The 23,613-nt window shown below is 39.6% G+C and overlaps 1 protein-coding gene across 1 annotated transcript in view; it reads left to right on the forward strand.

The window, feature by feature from the left end:
- Nucleotides 1-23,613, forward strand: part of CFAP58 (cilia and flagella associated protein 58) — a 125,045-nt gene that overhangs the window by 93,455 nt on the left and 7,977 nt on the right. The window contains exons 16-17 of the mRNA XM_020788938.3: nt 15,370-15,489; nt 19,985-20,118. Of these exons, the coding sequence (XP_020644597.2) occupies nt 15,370-15,489; nt 19,985-20,118 (254 nt within the window). The remainder of the gene's footprint in view (nt 1-15,369; nt 15,490-19,984; nt 20,119-23,613) is intronic.

The raw sequence follows: 23,613 nt of genomic DNA on the forward strand, positions 1-23,613 counted from the left end.
AGTAAATCTCATACAAACCTTTGTTGTGTCTCTGTCTAGTAGTAGCTACCCAAGGTCAATACTGTTTGCTGATGAGAAAAGAATTATGTATCTTGGAATTCTTTCTGATGTTCCCCTGACATATGGTGCTCTTAACCAAGGAACAAATTAATTGGCAAGATTTAAAAGAAGTAGACGGTATTAGTGGAGAAGGACAGTGGATATAACAGTGGAAATAAGGTGGTTTTGCTGCGGCTAGATTATGGAGGTAATATATATTAGACAGGTAACCAGTTTCTGCAGTATAATATAAGTCCCCTTTCTAATATAAATGCATGTGTAGTTTCTAAATAGGGTTATTATTCACCCCATTGTACAATGTTGAAAGGGCTTTGTTGTCCCTTGTTGAGAGTTAGGATAGAAGTACATTGGAAACCAACTGCAAATAAGACTTGCAGTCCATCTATTTTACCAACAGTATAGAAATCTGTACAACATTAAAGGCTGGGACAAGACTGGATTCTAGATTCCATATTTTAATATGAAGATACCTGTTGATGTCATAAAAGGGAAGAGGAAGATGGAGCTTTGTTATTTACTGCTATTTTCTATGCTGGTACAGTACCTAATGCAAAATCCATATGGAAAGTTTATATCCCATTCATATGGTCTAATGCAGTTTCACCTGAGAGTAAACGTAGAAGCAAATATCCACTAGTACTTTATGTGGAGGTTATATAACAGTGATTCCTCGTGATAATTATGATATTTCATTGTACAAAGAAACTATGTAAATAGTGTTGATAATTTCAGGTATTTTGTTTTGATTTGATTTGTTGTCTTGTTTTATGGATACCTAATTCTAGACTTTTTGTAAGATCTAACCATAGCAATTGCAGTGTTTTCAGACTCCAAGCCTTGAAATCATGAATTGCTTTTGAAAATCTTGGCCCTATTCCATGTGGTTGAGTTATTAACTATAGACACACTTTTTGTCCATTTCTCCTTCCACACCCAGACTCCTGACAGAAAGAGTTATGGTGTTACATAGCAGTAAGAAAAGGAGACAAAGAGAAACATAAGCAAAGCCAACTTAAATGTGGAGCAAAATATCTGTATTGTTCTAGTCATCTTCATTCTACATCTCATTCTATCTAAAGACTGCTTTCCTCCTTTTTAGGCATAAACTTCCTACAGATGTGCCAGTTTGAAATTTAACCAGAATTTTAGCCAGCAGGTTTAAAATACAGTATATTCGATGTGTAATGAAGAATATAAGCAGCAATTTGTAACCAGGAGTCATTTGGTACTGCAATTTGCTATATTACACTTATGCTGTCATAATTTCCGAATAGGATTATGCCCACTGCCAATTAAATACATTAAATAACTGTTAAAGATGTCCTTTCTAACTTCACTCTCCTCTTCCTACATATTCCTATATTGTTTCTAGTATTAAATGTTGGTTCATTTAACTTATGTTATAGTTTTAATGTAGATACCGTTATTGCTGTTAAAGTCAAGGGCTCTCAGAGTGGTTTCACTATACATTCCTGATATTTGGCATCTGTTGGCAATCTAATAGTTATTATTTAGCGTAACTGAAAAAGTTGTACTTTTTTGATCCTAATGAACAGTTGCAAAACAACATAGTTTGAGAAAAGGTTAAGTTTAGGTTCTGGATTCCATCCATTAATGGGAAGATAGATGTATCTACTGGTTTCCTGAAAGGAAAGAAAAAGATATGTAAAACAACTATGACATGTTTTAAACCATTAATTTGTGTTGAAATGAATATACACTTCTCCCCCATCTTACAATTTTCAATCATTCTGGTTGGTATCTTAACCGGTTTGACTTATTCTTAATCTCCACTACTATTCTTATGTTTTAAAACTACCTTTCTTCCCTGGTGAAAGCAAATTCTGCAAGTAATAATGCCTATTCAGAAAGTATTATAATACCTCTAAATTAACTTTGTCTGCCCTTAGTAACATAGTCAGGTACACCATTATTTGATTATGTGGCACTTTGGTCTGATTATGTGGCAGTGGAAAGCTTGGTCTCAAAACTGCAATGAATTGGGGGCCATGAAGCTAATTGCAGCTATAAAAACAGAATGTAGCCAGCATCAAAATGTGAAATATGGGGGTGTAGGTTATTTTACTTTGTGTTACACCTCTTTGCAGTGCTCCCTACCAAGTAAGTTAGAATCAGAGTAGGTCCATTTGAATCCATAGAATTTATGGAGGACTTGATTCTCTAAATCAACATTGATTCAGTGGCCCTACTCTAGTGCAAGTTATCACATTAAGCAATGGATTCTCCTTCATGGTCTCCATGAATTACACATGTGGGTATATGCATGAAACTTGTGGGAACATTCTAGAGCTCAAAGGAAAAAGACAGGGCAACCTCTCTCCACTGCACATGTCCTTGTGATGTTGTCTCTCAGTTCCCTTTAGCTGCTCCTGAGGAAGCTTCTAGGAACATGTTCCTCAAGCCTTTTTCACAGTTTAAATCTTGAGTCTTACCATTCTTCGTTTCACTTCTTTGTCTTCATACTTTTCAACCTCCTGTGAGTTGCTCCCTTAAAAAAGGTTTGTTATTCTTTGTTCATCATTCCTGCACATCGTTAGAGGCCGTCCTGCCCTTTATGGCCCCGATGGCCGGGTTTAAAATGTGCAACAGGATTCTCTTCACTGATGAACATTCTAAGTCTTTGTATTGCCTTGGTGAGGGTCACTGAACTTGCCAGTATTGTCATTAAATTTATGAAAGTCACTGTTAGAATCTGATAATCCCAGCTCAAATTCCATCTCTAGGAAAAGTTGCTGCAGGCCATAGGGTCGCTATCACAACAAACCTCTTCTGTCCCTCCTGTATCTGTATGTGAGACCCCTTCCCAACAAGTACATATGTAAGTGATCCAGTTGGATGTGGGCAAAAGTTAGGACAAAAGTCCAGGAAAGTCAAATTGGTGCAAGTTCTAATTAAAAAAAGGAACAAATTCCATCGACTTTGAGAGCACCATCTGCACAACTTCCAAGGCATCTTCAGTACCAAAATTCACCTCTTTGATTTCAAAGAAACATAAAAATCCCAGAGTCAGAGTCTCCCTTAGCTAAGAAATTGAAACCAAAGCAGAAGCCCAGCCTTCAGAAGATAAGTCAAGATAAACTACAGACCAGTCACCAACCCCTAGATCTCCCCCGTATCCTGTGGAGAAAGATCAAGAACAGCTGGTGTGCCTTGAGTCCACTTCAGAGGAAGAAGCACTATGCCCCCACTCTGCCCCCAACTTTCAGCCAGTCCTCTGAGTAGAATCACCTTACTCAGCATGCGTTTGGTGTGCTCTCTCCACTCTAGGAACATTCACTGCCAGAACCTGAATTTTCACCTAGAGACAGACCACACTTTTATTGATCACCTTCTGATTCTGTCTCCACTGTTTGGGAGAAAATTGCACCACATCAGAAATGACTCCAGAAGACCCACCACCAACAGGAGTTTCAACCAGATCTGATGGGCCCACTGCTGCATTTCTGTGCCCCATGCCCCACTAACTACCCAGGGCCTGAACGCATTTATCTTCTCCCTGCTTTGAATATTGTGGGGCATAGTGAGAGAAACATTTTAGCTCTCTCCAGGGTATGCCAATGAATCCCACCCATGCCACCCTTTGGGTATGGTAGTCCAGCACCAAGAGAATAAAAATAGTTGATAGCAGTGATGGAGAATGTGATATACATTTAATGAATTAGAACTGTTACTTACATTCAACAATTAAGACAACCTAGAATCACCAGGGGACGTGGTGGCGCTGCGGGCTAAACCGCAGAAGCCTTTGTGTGCTGCAGGGTTAGAAGACCAGCAGTTGTAAGATCGAATCCACGTGACGGAGTGAGCTCCGGTCGCTTTGTCCCAGCTCCTCGCCAACCTAGCAGTTCAAAAGCATGCAAATGCAAGTAGATAAATAGGTACCATCTCGATGGGAAGGTAAACAGTGTGACAACCCCAGACCTACTGGGATATGCCACAGTTTCACTAAGCTGCCACCAACCATTCCCTGTAAGGAGTCACACAGACCAGGAATGGATTTTTAAACAAACAAAGGAATAAGGTTTATTTAAATAACACACAGGGAAAATAAAATGATCAAGTGAATAAGATACAGTAACGTGGCTTAGTCTCAATCATACATACACCAGTTTGGTTCACACAGAACACCTTTAAATAAAGCACAGACCCTGAACCTATCAGTTCTGGCTACCCCTACAGACACCTGAACCTATCAGGTTGGTACTGACTGACACACAGTAGTACCCTGTCTGACACACAGACTCCCACACCAGCTTCTTCTCTCAGCTCTCCTTCAGCTCTCCCAACTTCTCCACACAGGATCCCCATATATATACAGTACAGCCCCTCCTCCTGATGTCCCGCCTTCCACTCCCCATAGGATGGAACTTTCCCTCCAAACCCATGACAGACAGGTAACATCAGTGCTGTATGTAACACCTCCCCTCTTTATAAGTTGTTTTGTAGGGGGAAAGCTAAAGTGCTTTTCTCCAAAAAACAACCTGGATCCAAAACATACAAAAACAGTTATACATTAACATACAATACCATACTTACTCTAGGATAAACATAACAATTAGGCATTTAAACATTTACCATTTACAATACATCAAGTTACCTTTATTCATACAAACCAACATGTTTAATAAACAGGTACATTTAACCTTTTGTCACCAAAATATATACATAGTCCATGTTTCTTTCGCCGTCTTCATTCTTCAGGTCTTCTTGACAAGGCGTCAGCAACACAGTTCACTGACCCTCTGACCACCTTCACTTCAAAGTCATAGTCTTGCAGGTTTAAAGCCCACCTCATAAGTTTACTATTGTGGGTTTTCATTGTCTTTAACCATTGCAGTGGTGAATGGTCAGTGCACAGAATAAAATGTCTTCCCCAGATGTAAGGCTTGGCCTTCTGGATCGCGTAGACTATGGCCAGGCACTCCTTTTCCATGGTTGCCAAATGTCTCTCACCTTTCTGGAGTTTCCTACTTAGGTAGGACACTGGATGCTGGTCACCATTCTCATCCTCCTGGCAAAGAACTGCTCCTACCCCGCTGTTAGACGCATCGGTGTAGATGATGAACTCCCGGTCGAAGTCTGGAGCACGCAGCACTGGATAGTTGATGAGGGCCTCCTTCAACCTCTGGAATGCCTCCTCACAGTCGCTGGTCCACGGGATGCGGTCATCAGTCTTCTTCCTCGTCAGCTCGGTCAGCGGAGCCGCAATCTCGCTAAACCTCGGGATGAACTTTCTGTAGTAGCCCACCAACCCAAGAAATGATTTGACTTTTTTCTTGGTGTTGGGTCTGGGCCAATCACGAACGGCTTCTATCTTGGCCTCTAGGGGTTTTATCACTCCTCCCCCTACTATGTGACCCAAGTATTTTATTTCTGGGCTACCCAGCTGCAGTTTGTTCTCTTTGCAGGGCCTAGGCCAAAGCACTCCCTCCCCTGGGTTAAAGCGCCTCTCCCTGCCTTCCTGGTCATCCCAAGCTTTCTTTCTGACCTTTTGAGCTTGCAGGGTCTCTGCTGCTAGCTCTAGGTTTCTCTTTAGGTCATTCCTTAAAGAGTCTAAATATGTCACAACATCTTGTGGGTCATCCTGGGTGATCTGTTCCCAATTTTGTTTGATTAAATCAAGTGGCCCTTTCACCCTTCTCCCAAACAAAAGTTCAAACGGACTGAACCCGGTACTGGCTTGTGGCACTGATCGATAAGCAAACAAAAGGGATTGCAGCTTCTGGTCCCAATTCTTTGGATTCTGTGCCAAGTAAGCCCTAATCATGCGCATCAGAGTCCCATTGAACTTCTCCGTTAACCCATTACTTTCAGGGTGATAGGCAGTGGTTTCCTTGTGTTTAATTCCACAGATTTGCCATAACCGTTTCATGAGCTTCGATGTAAACGATGTGCCCAAATCTGTGATTATTTCTGAGGCAAATCCCATCCTGGACATATACCCCACCAAGGCATCTGCCACTGTGTTAGTTTCAATGTTAGTCAAGGGAATGGCTTCAGGGTACCTCGTGGCATGGTCCACAATGGTGAGAATGAACCTATTCCCCCTCTTTGTGGCCTTGGGCAAAGGTCCCACAATATCCACCCCTATGCATTTGAACGGAGTGTCAATCACAGGCAAAGGGCACAACTTTGCTTTGGTCCTGTCACGGTTATTCCCCTGCCTCTGACACACATCACATTGCTTACAGAACTCCTTGATCTGCTTCCCTATTTCAGGCCAGTAAAAATTCTGTGTGATTCTCTGCTGTGTTTTGTTCACCCCTAAGTGCGCAGCAAACATGTCAAAGTGCCCCCTTTTTAAGATCATGGGGCGATACCTTTCAGGTACCACCAGCTGACTCCTGATCCCATCTCCCCCTTTTGAGATATTCCTCAGGGTCTCTCTATATAAAATTCCCTTTTCCTCTCGAAATCTCACTGGGGTTTCAGGTGTTAGCTGGGCGTCTGTCACCTGTTCAAAACACTTTTGGAGAGTGGCGTCTGCCTTTTGCTCTTGGCCAAATCGGCTGTCTGTGGTTAAGGTTTCCACCACAGCTTCGGAACTCCCCTCTGCTTCCGTCTCGGGCTCATCAGTACCCCCCTGAACTGTCCCCGTGGTGGCTTGTGAGCGTGTAATCACTAGCACCCGTTTCACATGTTCAGTCAGGTCATTTCCCACGAGCACGGCTGCTGGCAGAGTCGATGAAATCGCTAGCCGCCAAACTCCCCTCCAGCCTTGAAAGTTCACAGGTACCTCAGCTACTGGCAGCGAGATCACCTGTCCCTCAATCCCTGCCACCTTTAGGCTCTCATTCGGGATTATATACTCCCTAGGAATAATATCTGGATGGCACAGGGTCACCTGGGAACAAGTATCCCTTAGCCCCCTATACTGATGGTCAAGTATTCCTACGTCCACCCCTGCGGTTTCAAACAACTGCGAATCTGTTCTCACTAGCAAGCAGCGCTTGACCTCCACAAGAGGACCATTTTCCCCAGCCTGATCAGCAGATGTAACTGTTCCAGATTGAGTAGCCATGGCAACAGGCTCCCTCAATGGCAAGGAGCTTTGCTCTGTCTGGACACAGAACACAGCTTTTGGCTTGGTTCCACTCGAATCATGAGGCAGATTTCCCTTTATCTGCTTCCATTTCTCACACTCTGAGATTAGATGGCCCTTTCCCTGACAGAAATAACATTTTCTGCTGTACTTGGAGTCTTTCTCATCTGGTTTTGGTTTTCCCTCCAAAATCTGGTTCCTGGACTGGCTCTGCCCAGAAGTTTTATCAACAAAATGGCCACCCATTTTTGGCGGGCTCTGAACTAACCCTTTGGAGTACTTAGGGTCCCATGTTTCCCTCATGTTTTCTTCAGAATAATTCAGGTTTTGATGTTGTGCCTTAACCTGTGTGCCTTCTTTTGGTTTCTTTTCTAGCTGCAATTCCTTCTCTTTTATTCTCAAATCCAGCTCCTTTTGCTTAGCCTCAAACTCAGCCCTGATCTGTAAAAGTTCTTCCTCAGCCCTAGCTTTTATCTCTTTTACTTTTTCTTCAGTCTTATCTCTGATTTCTTTTAATTTAATGTCTTTTTGCTGATTATATTTTTCAAGATCTTGCTCACTTTGTCTGACCTGAGCCTCATACTTTTCTTTCTTTGACATTTCTTCAACTGATAAATTGTTAATAAACTTATTTAGGAAATCCAATTCCAATTGTACCATTCTAATTTGGTGTTTCAGTTCCATCTCTTTCATCCTCATGGCCATTCCCCTTTTCTTGGCATCTGCCTCTGCCTGACGGATTTCAGCTCTTTCTCTGGCCTCCCTTTCCAATTGTTTCATCCTAAATTCATGCTGTTGGGCTAGGAGCATTTTTCTAAGTTCTGAGGTCAGTTCTCCCGTGCTCTCCTCCTGCACTGAGCCAAATTCCTCCTCAGAACCTTGGTCCACCTGGGGTTCCCTCACTTCACCCATTTCTGCCATTTGGCTTCGAGTCAAGGGCATAATCCCCCCCCAGAACAGGCTGCTTTCAAAAGTCAAGCCTCAAAATAAAGCGACCACTTTTTTTTTCTCTCTTTTTTTTTCTTTTGCCTCAGAAACAGCCTTCTATAGATTGCTGCTGTTCTTTCAGCACTAACTTGCAACTGTTGCCAGCCAGAGTCCACCCCCCTCTGCTAGGCCTCTCAGCAGACAGGTTAGATCACTGCTACTTCACTCAGCTTTGCCTCAGCCTTTTCCCGCCAAAACAGGTTGCCTCAGAGCTCCCTAATCTAGTCCCACCAATCTGAGGTTACACGTTCTTCCACTAGCGTACCTCCCCGTGAGGTAAGCCTAGAAGATTACCTACGCGCTCTCAGATTGTCCCTGACTAGACCCCCCTTGCTCTGGGCACACTTGCCAAGGCTTTGCTGGACCACTGGACCACTGGACCAGTCGTATCCCACACGCTGGACACCAATCAATGTGACAACCCCAGACCTACTGGGATATGCCACAGTTTCACTAAGCTGCCACCAACCATTCCCTGTAAGGAGTCACACAGACCAGGAATGGATTTTTAAACAAACAAAGGAATAAGGTTTATTTAAATAACACACAGGGAAAATAAAATGATCAAGTGAATAAGATACAGTAACGTGGCTTAGTCTCAATCATACATACACCAGTTTGGTTCACACAGAACACCTTTAAATAAAGCACAGACCCTGAACCTATCAGTTCTGGCTACCCCTACAGACACCTGAACCTATCAGGTTGGTACTGACTGACACACAGTAGTACCCTGTCTGACACACAGACTCCCACACCAGCTTCTTCTCTCAGCTCTCCTTCAGCTCTCCCAACTTCTCCACACAGGATCCCCATATATATACAGTACAGCCCCTCCTCCTGATGTCCCGCCTTCCACTCCCCATAGGATGGAACTTTCCCTCCAAACCCATGACAGACGGGAGTGAGCTCCCGTCGCTTTGTCCCAGCTCCTCGCCAACCTAGCAGTTCAAAAGCATGCAAATGCAAGTAGATAAATAGGTACCATCTCGATGGGAAGGTAAACAGCGTTCCGAATCTACGTCACGCTGGCCACTTGACAACGGAAACTGTCTTCAGACAAATGCTGGCTACATGGCTTGGAAACAGGGATGAGTACCGCCCCCTAGAGTCGAACACGACTGACTAAAATGTCAAGGGGAACCTTTACCTTTACCTTTAGAATCACCAAGTCCCATATTTAGAGGAAGCTGTAGGACACATGAAATTCTTTTTTTATGAATACTGCAAAGATTAAGAATGTAGAGGATACTTTTCTAACAATTCAATTAATTTGTAGAAGACAGGACTTTAATTTACTATTACTAAGGATTTGCAACCCATTAGTAAGGATTTTAAAAGAAATAGCTGTGTCAGTCTGTTTCAGCATATATAATGAAAATGCGAAGGGTTTGTAGTATCTTTTGAGACATAATATATTTATGTCAGTGTTAGCTTTCATGGATTGCAATCCACTTCTTCAAATACATGGAATACAATACTGAGATTTATATGCACATTATACATTGTTATGGGAGTGCAGACTAAGTGAAATGGGTCATTGAAGATGACAGAATAATGATTCTGTATTCTATTTCACTTGGCCTCATCGCTACAACACAACCATGTACATTGCATATATAAACCCATGGCATAACATAAACCTCTTCTGCTCTCTGTGTTTGAAGAAGCAGTGGACTGTAGTCCATGAAGACTCATGTTGAAAATAAATCTCTTCGTTTTAAAGGTATCATCAGCTTTGTTTATACAGTGGTGCCTCGCTTAACAGGCGCTCCGTTTAGCAATGAAATCACTTAGTGATGACTTTTTCGGAGCGTTTTTGTGCTTCATTTAGCGATGGTCCCTATGGGCGATTTTCGCTTAGCGATGATTGGGACCATGCTTCGCATAGCGATTAAATTTTGGGTCCCCTGTTTCACTTAATGATGGTTTAAATAGCCTCATGTTTGCTGTTTTTTAAATGTTTTTCTGTTATTTATAAAGTTAAAGTTTACTGTTTAAAATGTTTGAAATCATAAAGTGCACTTAATAAACCCTTTGTTAACAAAATTTGACTTTGTTCTGACTCTTTTTTAATTTGTTGTGTTTTTCCCCTATTGAGATGCATTGAGTAGGTTTCGCTTAGCGATGTTTCCTATGGTGATTTTCGCTTAAGGACGGCAATTCGTTCCTATTGGAATGGATTATCCGGATTTCAATGCATTTCAATGGGAAACCGCGTTTCGCTTAGCGATGAAATTGCTTAGCAGCAATTTTTTTGGAACAAATTAACATCGCTAAGCAAGGCACCACTGTATTTTTGTTGTAACGGCCATTAGAGTTTTCTTATTTCAGAAGTATGATTCTTCTCATGATTGTAGATGGACCTCTTCACCCTTCAACAGAATAAGCTGATATTGGCCACTATTCAGGAAGAGCATTGGGGTGGATAGATCACTTGTCTGATCCAATATGGAAGCTAGAAACAGCTGATATCCCATCTGTCATAAAGCAGCTTTTGGCTCTGGGAAATCCTCCAGTTTTCTTTCTATAAGGCATTTCTCTTTTATGAAGACATTATGAATGGATGGAAGCCAAGTGTAGACTTTCTGAAGCCACTGACACATTTTGTTTCTTTGTTGTCTAGCATCTAAGCTATTTCTTAGCTGTGCTCAATGTATACAGACACTGTTCTTATAAAGTCTCTTTGCCCATTAGAGTTTTGATTTTTATAGATCAACATACACTGGTTGTTATAAGTTATGTATATCTCTTTTGTTCTCTATTGACTTAAAAAAATACATCAGGGATAACTCTATGTTCCAGAATTGAGCTTAGAGTAGATGAATTAGCATTCTTAGTAATTTTTCTAAAGGCCAATCAAATATTTTTCCCCTGTTATAATTACTTTTTTGAACCAGTGTCTTGGAATATAAATGGATCCCAAGGATTTTTTAAGGGAGGATAATATATGCTAAAAAATAAGTGATTGCCTAATCTGAAAATCTGAAGACTCTACAACTTCTCAGTTATTCCCGAGCTGTTTTTTTTTTGCTTTGAATTTTTAAAATTTGAGTTTCTGATTTTGTCAGTCTTCATTTCATTTTGTCCCATTGTTACATTAGTTTGCAATTATTCTTAATAAAGCTTTTGTGAAAATATGTACACATCTTTGTATGTGTTTCCTTTAATATATACATTTCTTATTAATTTTTCTGCGACATATAGCTTTGGTGAGTAGTTTTTCTTTATATCATACTTTCATTTCCCCTCCTCTCAATTTATGTTTCTTACTTGTTTTTTGATGCAATTTCTCCTAACAGATGTATTTTCATACACATTTTTCTTTGGTTGGAAAACTGTCTTGCAATATTGTCAGAATTGCAGCTATTGTATAATAATTGCATTTTGGTTCGTGTATTAATTCAAGAAGAGCAAAATAATTTCTACTCCTCTCCTTAGTGGTGTTCTTCCTAACATATAACAAACACTATTTGTCTACTAGTTCAGACCCACTGCTTTGCATCTTCACAGAAAACATTGAGTAACTGGTCTCCTTCATTGACACATTTTAAAATATAATTTTGCCATCTTGGTCCCTTTCCACTTTCCCCCCTCTAATCTCAGCAGGGATATTCCTTCAGCCTGTTCCCAAGTGACTTGTGTTTTTGAATATTCCTCATGTTTTCTGCTCATGGAATCCCTTCTTGCTTGTTAATATTGTTTATTGAAGAGTACATAAAGAGTACTGCAGCTTAAGCACAGTACTCTTTATGTAAGGTTTGAATAATGTATTTTCTGCTCATTATGGCATCAAACTTATGTTAATATGTACAACTTAAAATGTAATTGACCTTTTGTGTTACTGAATCAAGCTGTTGACTCATGTTCATTTTGTTACTGTAACTCAGACCTTCTATCATTATTGCTTCATAACTCATTCCCTGTAGTTATACTTTTGTCCTTCCAGCTGCTTCGGTTATTTTCAACATTTAGTCAGTCAGTGTCATTTGACAGTATTGATCTTTTGCAGCACAGAGGTAAATATAAATATTGGACTTTTGGGGGTATAGAAATTGGACGTTATTTTGTTTGAAATAAGGACTGTATCAAAATAATATGAGGTGCTATGAAAGAAGTAATGCCATCATATTCAAATATACTTAAATTAAACGTTAACATGTACATGTATTTTATTATTAATATTGCTAGTCCACAAATAGAAGCCTGCTTGTTTACAGATATTCATATCAGTCATTTGAGGCTTATCCTTATTTTTAAAGTGAACACCACAAATACATGGCAGAGGGGAAAAGAATTAAATAAATGAAAACTTCCTTGACTGGTGAGAGGGAATTCTTATTTGCTAAGGAAACTAAGTGTTGCTCACCCACTCAGAATAAAAAGTGAGGTACTGAAGTAGGGCATTCTAGAGTGCAGAATGAGGTCAGAGCATGGTTCCTCATTGGTTGCCTCCTCTCTCTGCCTTTAAGGGAAGGTCCCTCTTCCCTGAGGCTATGCAGTAAAGTACCAGCCCCTGGACCTGGCTTAATTTATCTAGGGAGATTCCATTGGTTTCATTTTCTGCCCAAGTCCCAAGGTTTTAAAGATCCCATAACCCATCTGGCCTCAAGGACTATTAATTTTCTGCACAGAGCATGGAGCCAGTTTAAAGCTTAAATCCTTGCACCCATCAAGCAACCTAAAGCAGCCTTGAAGTCTTGCTGCAGGTCAACAAGAAATATATTTCCCTAAATGTACTCTATTCCCTCTGAATAATTCTGGACATGTGTACACAGTACGGTAGGAATCACCCTTTTTGCCATTGTATCCCTCATTTCATGATTTCTTTCTGCCCCTATCCAGACCTCCCAGAGATCAGAGCCTTGCCTTTAATCAGACCTATGTCTTTACCACCCAAGTGAGTGGTCGCAACATCAGGAGGAGGACCACCACCTTGGCCAAACAGCAGGCAAAATAGGCCATCCCATTCAGTGTTTGATGTGGTGAGGCCCAACAGCAAGCTAACTTAGGCAAACTGCACAGTCCCAAGGGACCCCCAGAAGAAGAGAATGGTAAACCACTTCTGTGCATCCTCTACCTGGAAAGCCCTGGAAATAGTTGCCATGAGTTAGAATTGACTCGATGAGATGCAATTATTACTAATATCATCATTCCTCTTTCTTACTTAACTTTCAGGAATTTTCCTTTCTTATCAGTTCACAGTGTTAGGCAGTGATTTATTATTGAAGTGGGACAACAGCAGCATTAGTGTTGAATGAATCACATCTTCAGTGAATTCAGTATTTTCCCTTCCAGCTATGTTTCTATTAACTACATTTTTAATTAGAAACAAATCTGGTAGTAAACTAGAATTGTAGGTAGATATGTATAAGAATAACTTGATTCAATTTACAGGTTTGTTTGCTCTTTTAGTTTATGATCTATCCAATTGGTATCAACACTTTCAGAAATCCTAGTTAGCAGGGGGGAAGAATCAATATTGCTGCTGTCTCTATATCTGCTGTTGTTTGAGAAACATTAATTTCAAATATAAATTCATGTATAAATTGTGGTATTATTTATCATCAGTACAAGTCAAGCTCTATTCAGATGGTAAAGCATTCACATACTACTGTGGGATGAGGTGCCCTCACAGACCATGGACTGCCAGTGGTCTAGGATTTTTCAACAGTACTACTATCATTTGAAATTGCCTTGGAAAGATGGGCTTAAATCCTCATGTTTAAAAAACTTACAAGTAGAGAGAGGAACAGAGAGTCAAAAGAGGAAAAGCAGAGAGATCAGAATGAAGGAGAAAACATGACGAGAAGAGAGCAAACGGGAAGAGGGGAATGAGGAGGAAATAAAATTTGGCTTGGGAAAAACTATCTGGGTTCAAGGAGATTATTAAGAGGTAAAAGTTTGGAGTGGTGCTCCAATGAAGAGGGACAACAAAGCAACAGCAAAGTGTCGTGCTTATATACTGCCTCATAGTGCTTAAAGCATTCTTTGGCCAGTTTACAGTTTAATTATACAGACTACACATTGCCTCCTCAGCAGTCTGGGTACTGAATAACAGAAGCTTATGGGGGAAGAGATGAGAGGGGCTCTGACTGGAGTGCCCTTCTGATAGGCAGAACAAGGGCAGCCATGCTGTATTGAAATTGTGGAAAGTATTTTGAGTGTAAACTGAGCGAGAAATTTGGTATCTATGTTTGTTATAGGGTATGATTTCTATGTCAGTATCTTTGCTGCAAGATTCTGCTGTTACTGGTGAGTGATCTTATCAAACTAGATGGTTTGAAAAGCAATTCAACATTGCAACCCAGCACAACAGAAGTCTGACAGATCAAGCCCTGGGGCAGATTCAGATGGCAGTTTTGTCTCTATGACAACACAGAAAACACAGTAACATGGACCATTAATGTGATCCAGAATAGTAAGAGTTTGTGCACCTGCCCATCTTCCAATAGGATAACATGCCACACTTTTCCAAAATGCAAAGTGTGTTCTCTTTTGCCAATAAAACAGCATTTTGTACAGAACAAACAGGGCAGTCTTTGCACAAAAGAATAAATGGACATAAATCTGACATTAGGAGCAGTACCATTCTGAAACAGTTGGTAGAGCATTTCTCTGTCTCGGAGCACTCTGTCTCTGACTTCAAAGTGACCATTATGTATGCGACTTTGGATTTTTTTGGAGTTCAGCCCCAAAAATTTGCCAGGAATTTCTCCAGCCAGAATTCCAGGAATTGCTACCCCCAAAAACAAACAAAAAACACTAGACAAAGCAAAGTACAAGTTAGCCACACAGAATTAGGGGGCTGGCATTTTCTTGAGAGACACTCTGTACAGAGCTTAATAGGCAGGGAAACTACCAGTCTTCTAATTCCTTTTGGTTTTTCTTTTCTTTTTAAAACAGACATAACACTTTATAAGTATCTAGTGCAATGTTTCATATTTAAAGACTGTATAACTCCTTTTTGCGTGTTTGTACAATTGTACTTTGAATAAGACACATGATAGATTGTTCACTTGGAGACAATTAAAATAGATTTTGTTTAGAATTAGTTCAAGAATGCAATCATTTTCATTTATATCTACTTTATTAAGAGAGAGGGAGGGAGTGGGATGGAGAGAGAAAGACTTTGTTTATGAATATCTGTATGCTCTGGCTCTTTCTGCTATCTTTTTGTTCTCATTTTCCATATTTTCTAAGATGGGAAAAGGGCAGTTGTACCTTACAAGTTAGTTTTATTCCATCTTGTCTCCTAGGAGAAAGAGAAGCTATATGTTGAACTAAAGCACATCTTAGCCCGTCAGCCTGGACCAGAAGCAGCAGAACAGTTGCAGTTGTATCGGCATACTCTGCGGGAGAAGACAAAACAACTTAAAGTACGAGTTATTTCTAATGTTTTATTATAGAAATAAATCTGTATTAATAAATCTCAGCCCCAAAACAGCAGTATCAAACACAGGGAGATCTGTCTTCCAGAAGATATTTTGAATGTGGGGTATATTTAACTTGTGGATGAAAGCCACAAAAACAATGTTTTTCACAAGAAACATACCATGAAGAGGAAATTTATATATACAGTTTGATACTCTGGCACAATACATAGTACAATGAAAATGAAGACAATATATGTAACACAGTAAAGAAAACATTCATGAAAACAATCATTCATTTGATGATTCATCTAATAATAAATGAGAAAAGTTGGTCCAAGACATTTTGCTGCTTGAGACAAACCTGAAATTGACATCCGTCTTTCTGCATTTTTTAGATTTTTAGGGTTTTAGAATGTCAGCTCCTTGTTAATTTTTTTCTGCATTTTTAATTGTTGTAATTTGCCTCAGGAGCCTTGTGAGAATGGATGGCAGAGAAAATGTTGCGTAAAGAAGGTATTTGTATGGTCAGTTTTATAATTAGGAATTGTGAATTGTCTGTTTTAAAAGACAAAATAATTTCAAAATATGAAAGGTTGACTGCCAGGTATGATTCACACCCAAGACAGTTTATTTTGTAATTTTAAGCGGAAGATCCCAGAAGTACTTTTCTCCCTCACTGGCAGTAAAAATGCAAACTAATGATTTACTGCCTATGCCTACCTCCAGAATCTGCTGACTGAGGCAGCTGCCTCACTCTGCCTACTAGTAGAGGAGGTTCTCTTTATAAGGGCAATGTGATTTACAGTTTTCTCTTCACTATTATTCACAATACATCAACAGCTATTAGTTAAGATAGGTAAGAGGCAGCATAATGCTCAGTTACAGACAGATAAAGCAGTCATGTGTATATCTGCTCAGAAGTAGTCATTGGCCGAAATCCTGTTGTCATAGCAAAAGTAGATAGATCATGGGGAGGTATGCCCAGCCAGGTCACATTTCTGATTGTGCAACTGACCACACACTTATTACACACTGACTAGATGCTGGCCTTGACCATAACAAATTAAATTCAATACAAGACAAGACTGTGCAACTCCTCCTGTGGATCTGCTTGCTGGATGAGACCTTGGAGCAAATTTCAGAATGGCTTGCACAACTTCTACTCACACAGGCCTAACTATGCAACAGAATTTCTTCCAATGCGTACTACTCACTCAGAACAATCAGACCTATTCCTGGATAAATTTGTACAGGATAGCAGCCTAATAGCATCACACGCTGATGACACCAGTTAGCAGGAGCTTAATAGAACTGGAGCTGGAAGGGAGCCTCAAAGGTCAGCTAGGAAAAGTCCCTTCCACAGAAATATAGATACATCCCTAGCCAATGGTGGTGCAACCTCCATTTAAAGATCTATAATGAAGGAGAGTCCACCACCTTTTGAGGTAGTGTACTCCACTGCTGAGTATCTTCTACTGTTAGGTTCTTCCTAACATTTAGTTGAAATCTCCTTCTTTGTAATTAGAATCTTTGAATGTTGTCCTGGGAAAGAAGTTTGCTCCATGATAGCCCTTCCACACGATAGCCCTTCAGATGTTTGAAAATGACTCTCATAGTTCAGTCTTTTCTTCTCCTGACTATACATACCCACGTGTTGCTTTTGTGCCCTGCTTGTGGATTTCTGGGAATCGCCAAAGTGGTCACAGTGGGACATAGAATACCAATCTAGAGAAAAGTGTGCAAAAAAATTGAAGTTTTTTTTAAAATAGGGCCGCCCCAGAATTTTTCAAGTAATTGTGACTTTTAGCCTAAAAACAAAACTTTTCTCATCTCTTGGCTATATTGATCTTTGATCTGATGCAGCCGAGTGCCTATTAAAATTCTTAACCTTCTAAATAAAATGCAAACCTATAGAATAAATCCTCATTGGGCTAGTAGCATTGAGTTACGCTTTTAGTAAAATATCTGAGAGTTCTCTGAATATGCTGATGAAAGCTAGTGTGTAAATTCCCTAACTGTTTGAGAGTACCATTTGTGGTATAATGTTTGTTTATAAAATTAAGAAATGAAAATCTAATTAGAGCATTAATTTACAACCTATTACTATAAATGTGCATCCCACTTGGGCCTTTGGAGACATTGCCAGAATTTTGTACGAGGCTTAATTTCCTTTTTAAATGAGCAAGATTTTATAATATGCCAGTCAAAACCGTTTTCCTTCTGTCTTTAACAAGCTAGTGGAAATGGATTGAGAAAACATTCCTAAATCCTTCATCTTTCTCTAACAGTACATCCTTGTATATTAGTCTCACATCTTATTAAGGGGCTGACAAGAGTAATCTCTCTTAACCCCTTGTCACTGTAATACAGGATTTCCTTGGTGAGAAAAGCTTGTTTATGCCTTCTGGAATTGCTTGAAGCTCCATGTTAAGTAGCAACTTGGCTTATGCATAATATGCTGCTTTCCCCACATTTTCTTTCGCATGAAAATACAAGAGTATACACTGGGATTTTTGATAATAGTATGTATCCATACTAAAGAAGGCAGAAAGAAGAAGAAAAGTCAAAACTACTTGACATAGATGGCAATAACTAGGGATACAGCTTATATCTAGTATAGGACATGGCTATCAAAGATTTTTCCTATGCTGACTAGGTGATATGCAGACACTTAAATACATAGTAATTGTTTAATGTTCATGGTTTTTTCAGTTATAAAACTGGTTGGAAATAAAATATTTAAAATAGATATTGAAGTGCGAGAAACAAAATTACAAGTATGAAATATCAGATTTATTGGTTTCTTACCATTATGATTTCTAAGCTGTTGAGTTTCCATGAGTATCTCAATGTTTTTCATGCCACTGGAATGTTACAGAAGTATAACATGTTTATGGATATACTATGTTAAAGAAAGATACTATATGTGATGAAGGAACTAAAAAAGATCCCTAAGAATAAGAGAATGTTGTTGGAGACCAGAGCATTAGCAGTCCTGCTTACTATGTAGGCTTTTGAAAGTTGGACAAAGAATACTGACAGGAAAAAAGTCAGATTCATTTGTAATATGGTGTTGAATGATAGTTTTACAGATACCATGGACTGCCAGAAAGACAACTAAGCGGATTCTAGGCCAAATCAAACTTGGACTCTCATTAGCACCTAAAATGAGTAATCTGAGGCTATTGTACTTCAGGTGTATTGTGAGAAGGCTAGACTCACTGAGAAAAGCAGTAAAGTTGAAAATGCTCAGAAAAGGGGAAGACCTGGCATAAGATGGATTAAGTCAATAAAAAAGCCATGATCCTCAGTTTGTAGACCCTGAGCAGGGCTGTTAGTTTTAAGACCTTTGGGAAGACACTAATTTATAGGATCAAGATAAGTCAAAAGTGATTTAATAACAATCAAAACAAAAAACTTATAATATTAATGTTTATGAAACTAGAGGAAGCAGAGAATTGTATTCTAGTTTTAGCTGTATGTCATGTAGATATCAATCCAATTTTTTCCTCCCAAAATATCCATTTCTGGTAAATAGATTTTTCATTTTAATGTTCATATTCTAAATGATGATATGCCATTGTGATGGCAAAACATGCAAAATATTAAATAGACTGGGTTAATTGTGTGGTAGGGGTTTAAATAAAAAAAATTGCATACAACAGTACACTGCTGGAGTTCCATTGTTTTTTTCTAGTTCTATAAGCAGGAGTGCAATTATTCTTGTGTTCCCTAAATTACTGTTTGTGCAAATAATTACATAATTGCTTTCAGCTTTCTTAGAATCATAGAATAATTGAGTTGGAAAGGGCCTATAAGGCCATCAAGTCCAACCCTCTGCTCAATGCAAGAATCTAGATCAAAGCAAATCTAACAGATGATTGCCCACTTTTCTCTTGAATGCTTCCAGCATTGGTGGATGCACCAATTTATTTATTTATTTATTTATTTATTTATTTATTTATTTATTTACTTACTTACTTACTTACTTACTTACTTACTTACTTACTTACTTACTTACTTACTTACTTACTTACTTACTTACACCTCACCTTTCTCCTTGAAAAAAACCCAAGACAGCTTACAAACAATGGAGGACAATATTTAAAGCTGAAAACAATGAATATACAATGGTGATTAACATCAATAAAACACAATATTTAAAACCAGTCCGTGCCCCTCATATGCCCTTGGCAGGGACCTTTGAAGAGCCTGTAGAATGGGAAAGTAGACTCACCCACTCACACCAGTATAAGCAGTTCTCTGTTTTACCTTAAAATAGTGACTGTATGCACTGCAGGTGAAAACTGGTTATGTTCAAGATGTTTCAAGGACTAAAAAAGTTAATTGTGATACTTTAAATTTGCCCAGTGTACTAGATATGTTTACAAAGGACAGCCATTAAACAGTACTTTCTAAAAGTTACACATGAAGGAAGGATGTCAGCCATGGGTTGTTTGTTGTTGTTGCTAAAATTGGTTTTATTTGTTTTTTTAAGGTTTTATCTTCTGAATTGAATATGTATGAATCACAGAGTCAAGAATACAAGTATGAAATTGAAAGACTTGCCAATGAGCTTCTGAATATAAAGAAGAAATACCTCACACAAAAACGAAAGGAACATGAAAACAAGTAAGAGACTATGCTAGTAGTAGTATGGAAAATAGCAAAATGTTTATGCTAAATTACTGTTTAGTTGATATCCATGGGTATTCGTGCATGTGCATGCTTATGTGTATGCGCACATGAACAACTATCCCTGAATTGAAGGATTAACCTGATAATTCTCAACTGATGTTAGTGCCATAAATAGGAATACCCTCATATAGTTTCCCCCTTGGTCAGTGCATAACATGAATGTAAAACTACACTAGTGAGAATATACATACAGTTTCTCTTATCACTATCCTGTGTCAATTGCATGTGCAAATGGCATAGATAACATACCTTTTCCTTGTCTTGTCTGTCTTTATGTAGACTTTGTTTTTACCAAATGAGGAGAGTGACTATTGTTTTCTTGTCCTGGTGGAATATGTAGCCCCCCTATCAGCTCCAGTCAGCATAGCCAGTAGGGAAAGGGGATGAGATTTGCGGTCCCAGCAACCTCTAGAGGAGTGCATATTTTCTATCCCATGTAGCAGCAGATAAGCACTTCTTTAAATGGTTTCCTTACAGCGAATATTCTTGTGCTCCAGTTTCTGTGTTCCAGTTCACCTGTTTAGTGCAAACCCAGAAGAGTGAAAGAAGTACTGTATTAATATCTGGTGTGGTGAAGACACAAGTCATTGCAGGACAGTGGCTGAAATCATGTTGCACAGTTATGCAAAAGGCATAACATTTAGTGGTGAATTGCTGTGAGTTAAGAGGTCTCCATAAGTATTATCTGTTGTATGCTGAGCTGTGTATATCAGCATTGCCAATGGAACTCCCAGAAGTACAAGCTGGACTTCGAAGGGGCAGAGGAACTAGAGACCAAATGGCTAACATGTGCTGGATTATGGAGAAAGCCAGAGAGTTTCAGGAAAACATCTACTTCTTCTTCATTGACTACCCAAAAGCCTTTGACTGTGTCGGCCACAGCAAACTATGGCAAGTTCTTAAAGAAATGGGGGTGCCTGACCACCTTATCAGCCTCCTGAGAAATCTATATGTGGGACAGGAAGCAACAGTTAGAACTGGATATAGAACAACTGATTGGTTCAAAATTGGGAAAGGAGTACGACTGCTTATTTAACTTATATGCAGAATACACCATGAGAAAGGCTGGACTGGAGGAATCCCAACCTGGAATTAAGATTGCTGGAAGAAATATCAACAACCTCAGATATGCTGATGATACCACTCTGATGGCAGAAAGTGAGGAGGAATTAAAGAACCTCTTAATGAGGGTGAAAGAGGAGAGCGCCAAAAATGGTCTGAAGCTCAACATCAAAAAAACTAAGATCATGGCCACTGGCCCCACCACCTCTTGGCAAATAGAAGGGGAAGATATGGAGGCATTGACAGATTTTACTTTCTTGGGCTCCATGATCACTGCAGATGGTGACAACAGCCACGAAATTAAAAGGCACTTGCTTCTTGGGAGGAAAGCAATGACAAACCTCGACAACATCTTAAAAAGCAGAGATATCACCTTGCCGACAAAGGTCCGCATAGTCAAAGCTATGCTTTTTCCAGTAGTGATGTATGGAAGTGAGTGCTGGACCATAAAGAAGGCTGACCACCAAAGAATTGATGCTTTTGAATTGTTGTGCTGGAGGAGACTCTTGAGAGTCCCCTGGACTGCAAGAAGAACAAACCTATCCATTTTGAAGGAAATCAACCCTGAGTGCTCACTGGAAGGACAGATCCTGAAACTGAGGCTCCAGTGCTTTGGCCATCTCATGAGAAGAGAAGACTCTGGAAAAAAACCTGATTTTAGGAAAGTGTGAAGGAAGGAGGAGAAGGGGACGAAAGAGGACAAGATGGTTGGACAGTGTTATTGAAGCTACCAACAAGAATTTGACCCAACTCTGGGAGGCAGTGGAAGACAGGAGGGCCTAGTGTGCTCTGGTCCATGGGGTCACGAAGAGTTGGACACGACTTAACGACTAAACAACAACAATGAATATTTCTAAACTTTCAGCAATTCACTGCTAAATGCTATGTATTTTGTGTAACTGTTCAATGAGATTCCAGCCTTTATGTGGTACAACTGGTGCCATATGCTCTATCCATATATAGGTCAAATCCTTCTGGGTAGAGTCTGCCTGTGCAATTGTAATGATGTCATCTATAGTGTCATATTGCCACTGATTAAATGCTTTCTTTTGTGATTTTAGAGTGCACACAACTTGTACACCCTGCAATTGCACAAGAAGCTTTCATCATCAGCAATATGCCATTCCTATGACATCATTTCCATTGTGCTGGCAGAACTGCACAACAGGATTCCAGCCATAAAATTTTAGCAGCCAAGATCCCATTTAGTGCAGCCTTCTGTGGATGTAGGAAATTCAGAGCTAAAGCATCCTGGCAGATACCTGCCTAACTTCTTTGTAAATCCTTTTAACAAAAGAGAGCCCATCATTTTGAGGCAGTTTGTTCTACAGTGGGGTCTTGACTTAAGAACCGCTCTCATAGGAAAATATTGACTTGACTTAAGTACTTAGATTTGAGTTAAGAACTGAAAAAAACCCACGTGGGAGGCAGGGAAAGTGCAAAATGTGAACTTTCATTTAACTGTTGGCCAGTGAAAAGGGTGCCTGTCTGCTTCCTCACTCCTCCCAGCGTTTAGAGAGTGGATTGGGAGACAGTCTTCGGACTGCCTGGTACTGTACTGCCTGGACTGTATTTTCCCTGCCTTCCCTGAACCTTTCTTGACCTAAGAAAAAAAGAAACAAAGGCGGAATAGCAGCTTCCCATTAGTTTCTATGGACGGAAAAGAGCAGATACGGATCAAATGGTTCTCCATGCATTCCTATGGGAAATGCAGATTTGACCTGAGAACTTTTTGACTTGAGAACCGCCTTCCAATACGGATTAAGTTCTCAAGTCAAGACCCCACTGTACTAGCAAAGATTTCTTATCATCAGGCAACCCTACCTAATCTTTAGTCAAAATCTGCTTTCTAGTAATATGAGTCCACTAGTGCAGTTTCTACTCAAAGAAGAAGAAACTTGCTCCATCTTTTATGTGCCAGTCCTGCAAATATTTAAAGATACAGTAGTTATCATATCATCTTTCAATCTTCTCTCATCCAGGCTAAACATAGCCAGATCACTCAACTGTTCCTCATAGGGCTTAGTTTCCAGAGCTATTATCATCTTTGGCGCCTTCTCTGGGCACATTCTAATTTTTTGAAATGCTTGCAAATTTGTGGCCTGTGTTTGGTTATTTGGAGTGTGTGATTTTCAGGTGTATATTAATTACATGTTGCAATCTCCCAGCTATTAACCCCCGCCCCAGGAAAAGCTGTATTCTTTCCTGACTAGGATATTAGGAATATAGTTTTACTCTTTCATATTAGTGGAAAAGTCATATACAGGTATATACATATGTAACCATCCTTGGAGATTCCTGTTTCTAGAGTGTTGTAAAAATCATAGCTGCCAATGGGAAAACATTACTTGTTTGTTTGTTTTTTAA

Source organism: Pogona vitticeps, chromosome 3 (genome assembly GCF_051106095.1).
Source record: "Pogona vitticeps strain Pit_001003342236 chromosome 3, PviZW2.1, whole genome shotgun sequence".
Lineage (NCBI taxonomy): Eukaryota > Metazoa > Chordata > Lepidosauria > Squamata > Agamidae > Pogona > Pogona vitticeps.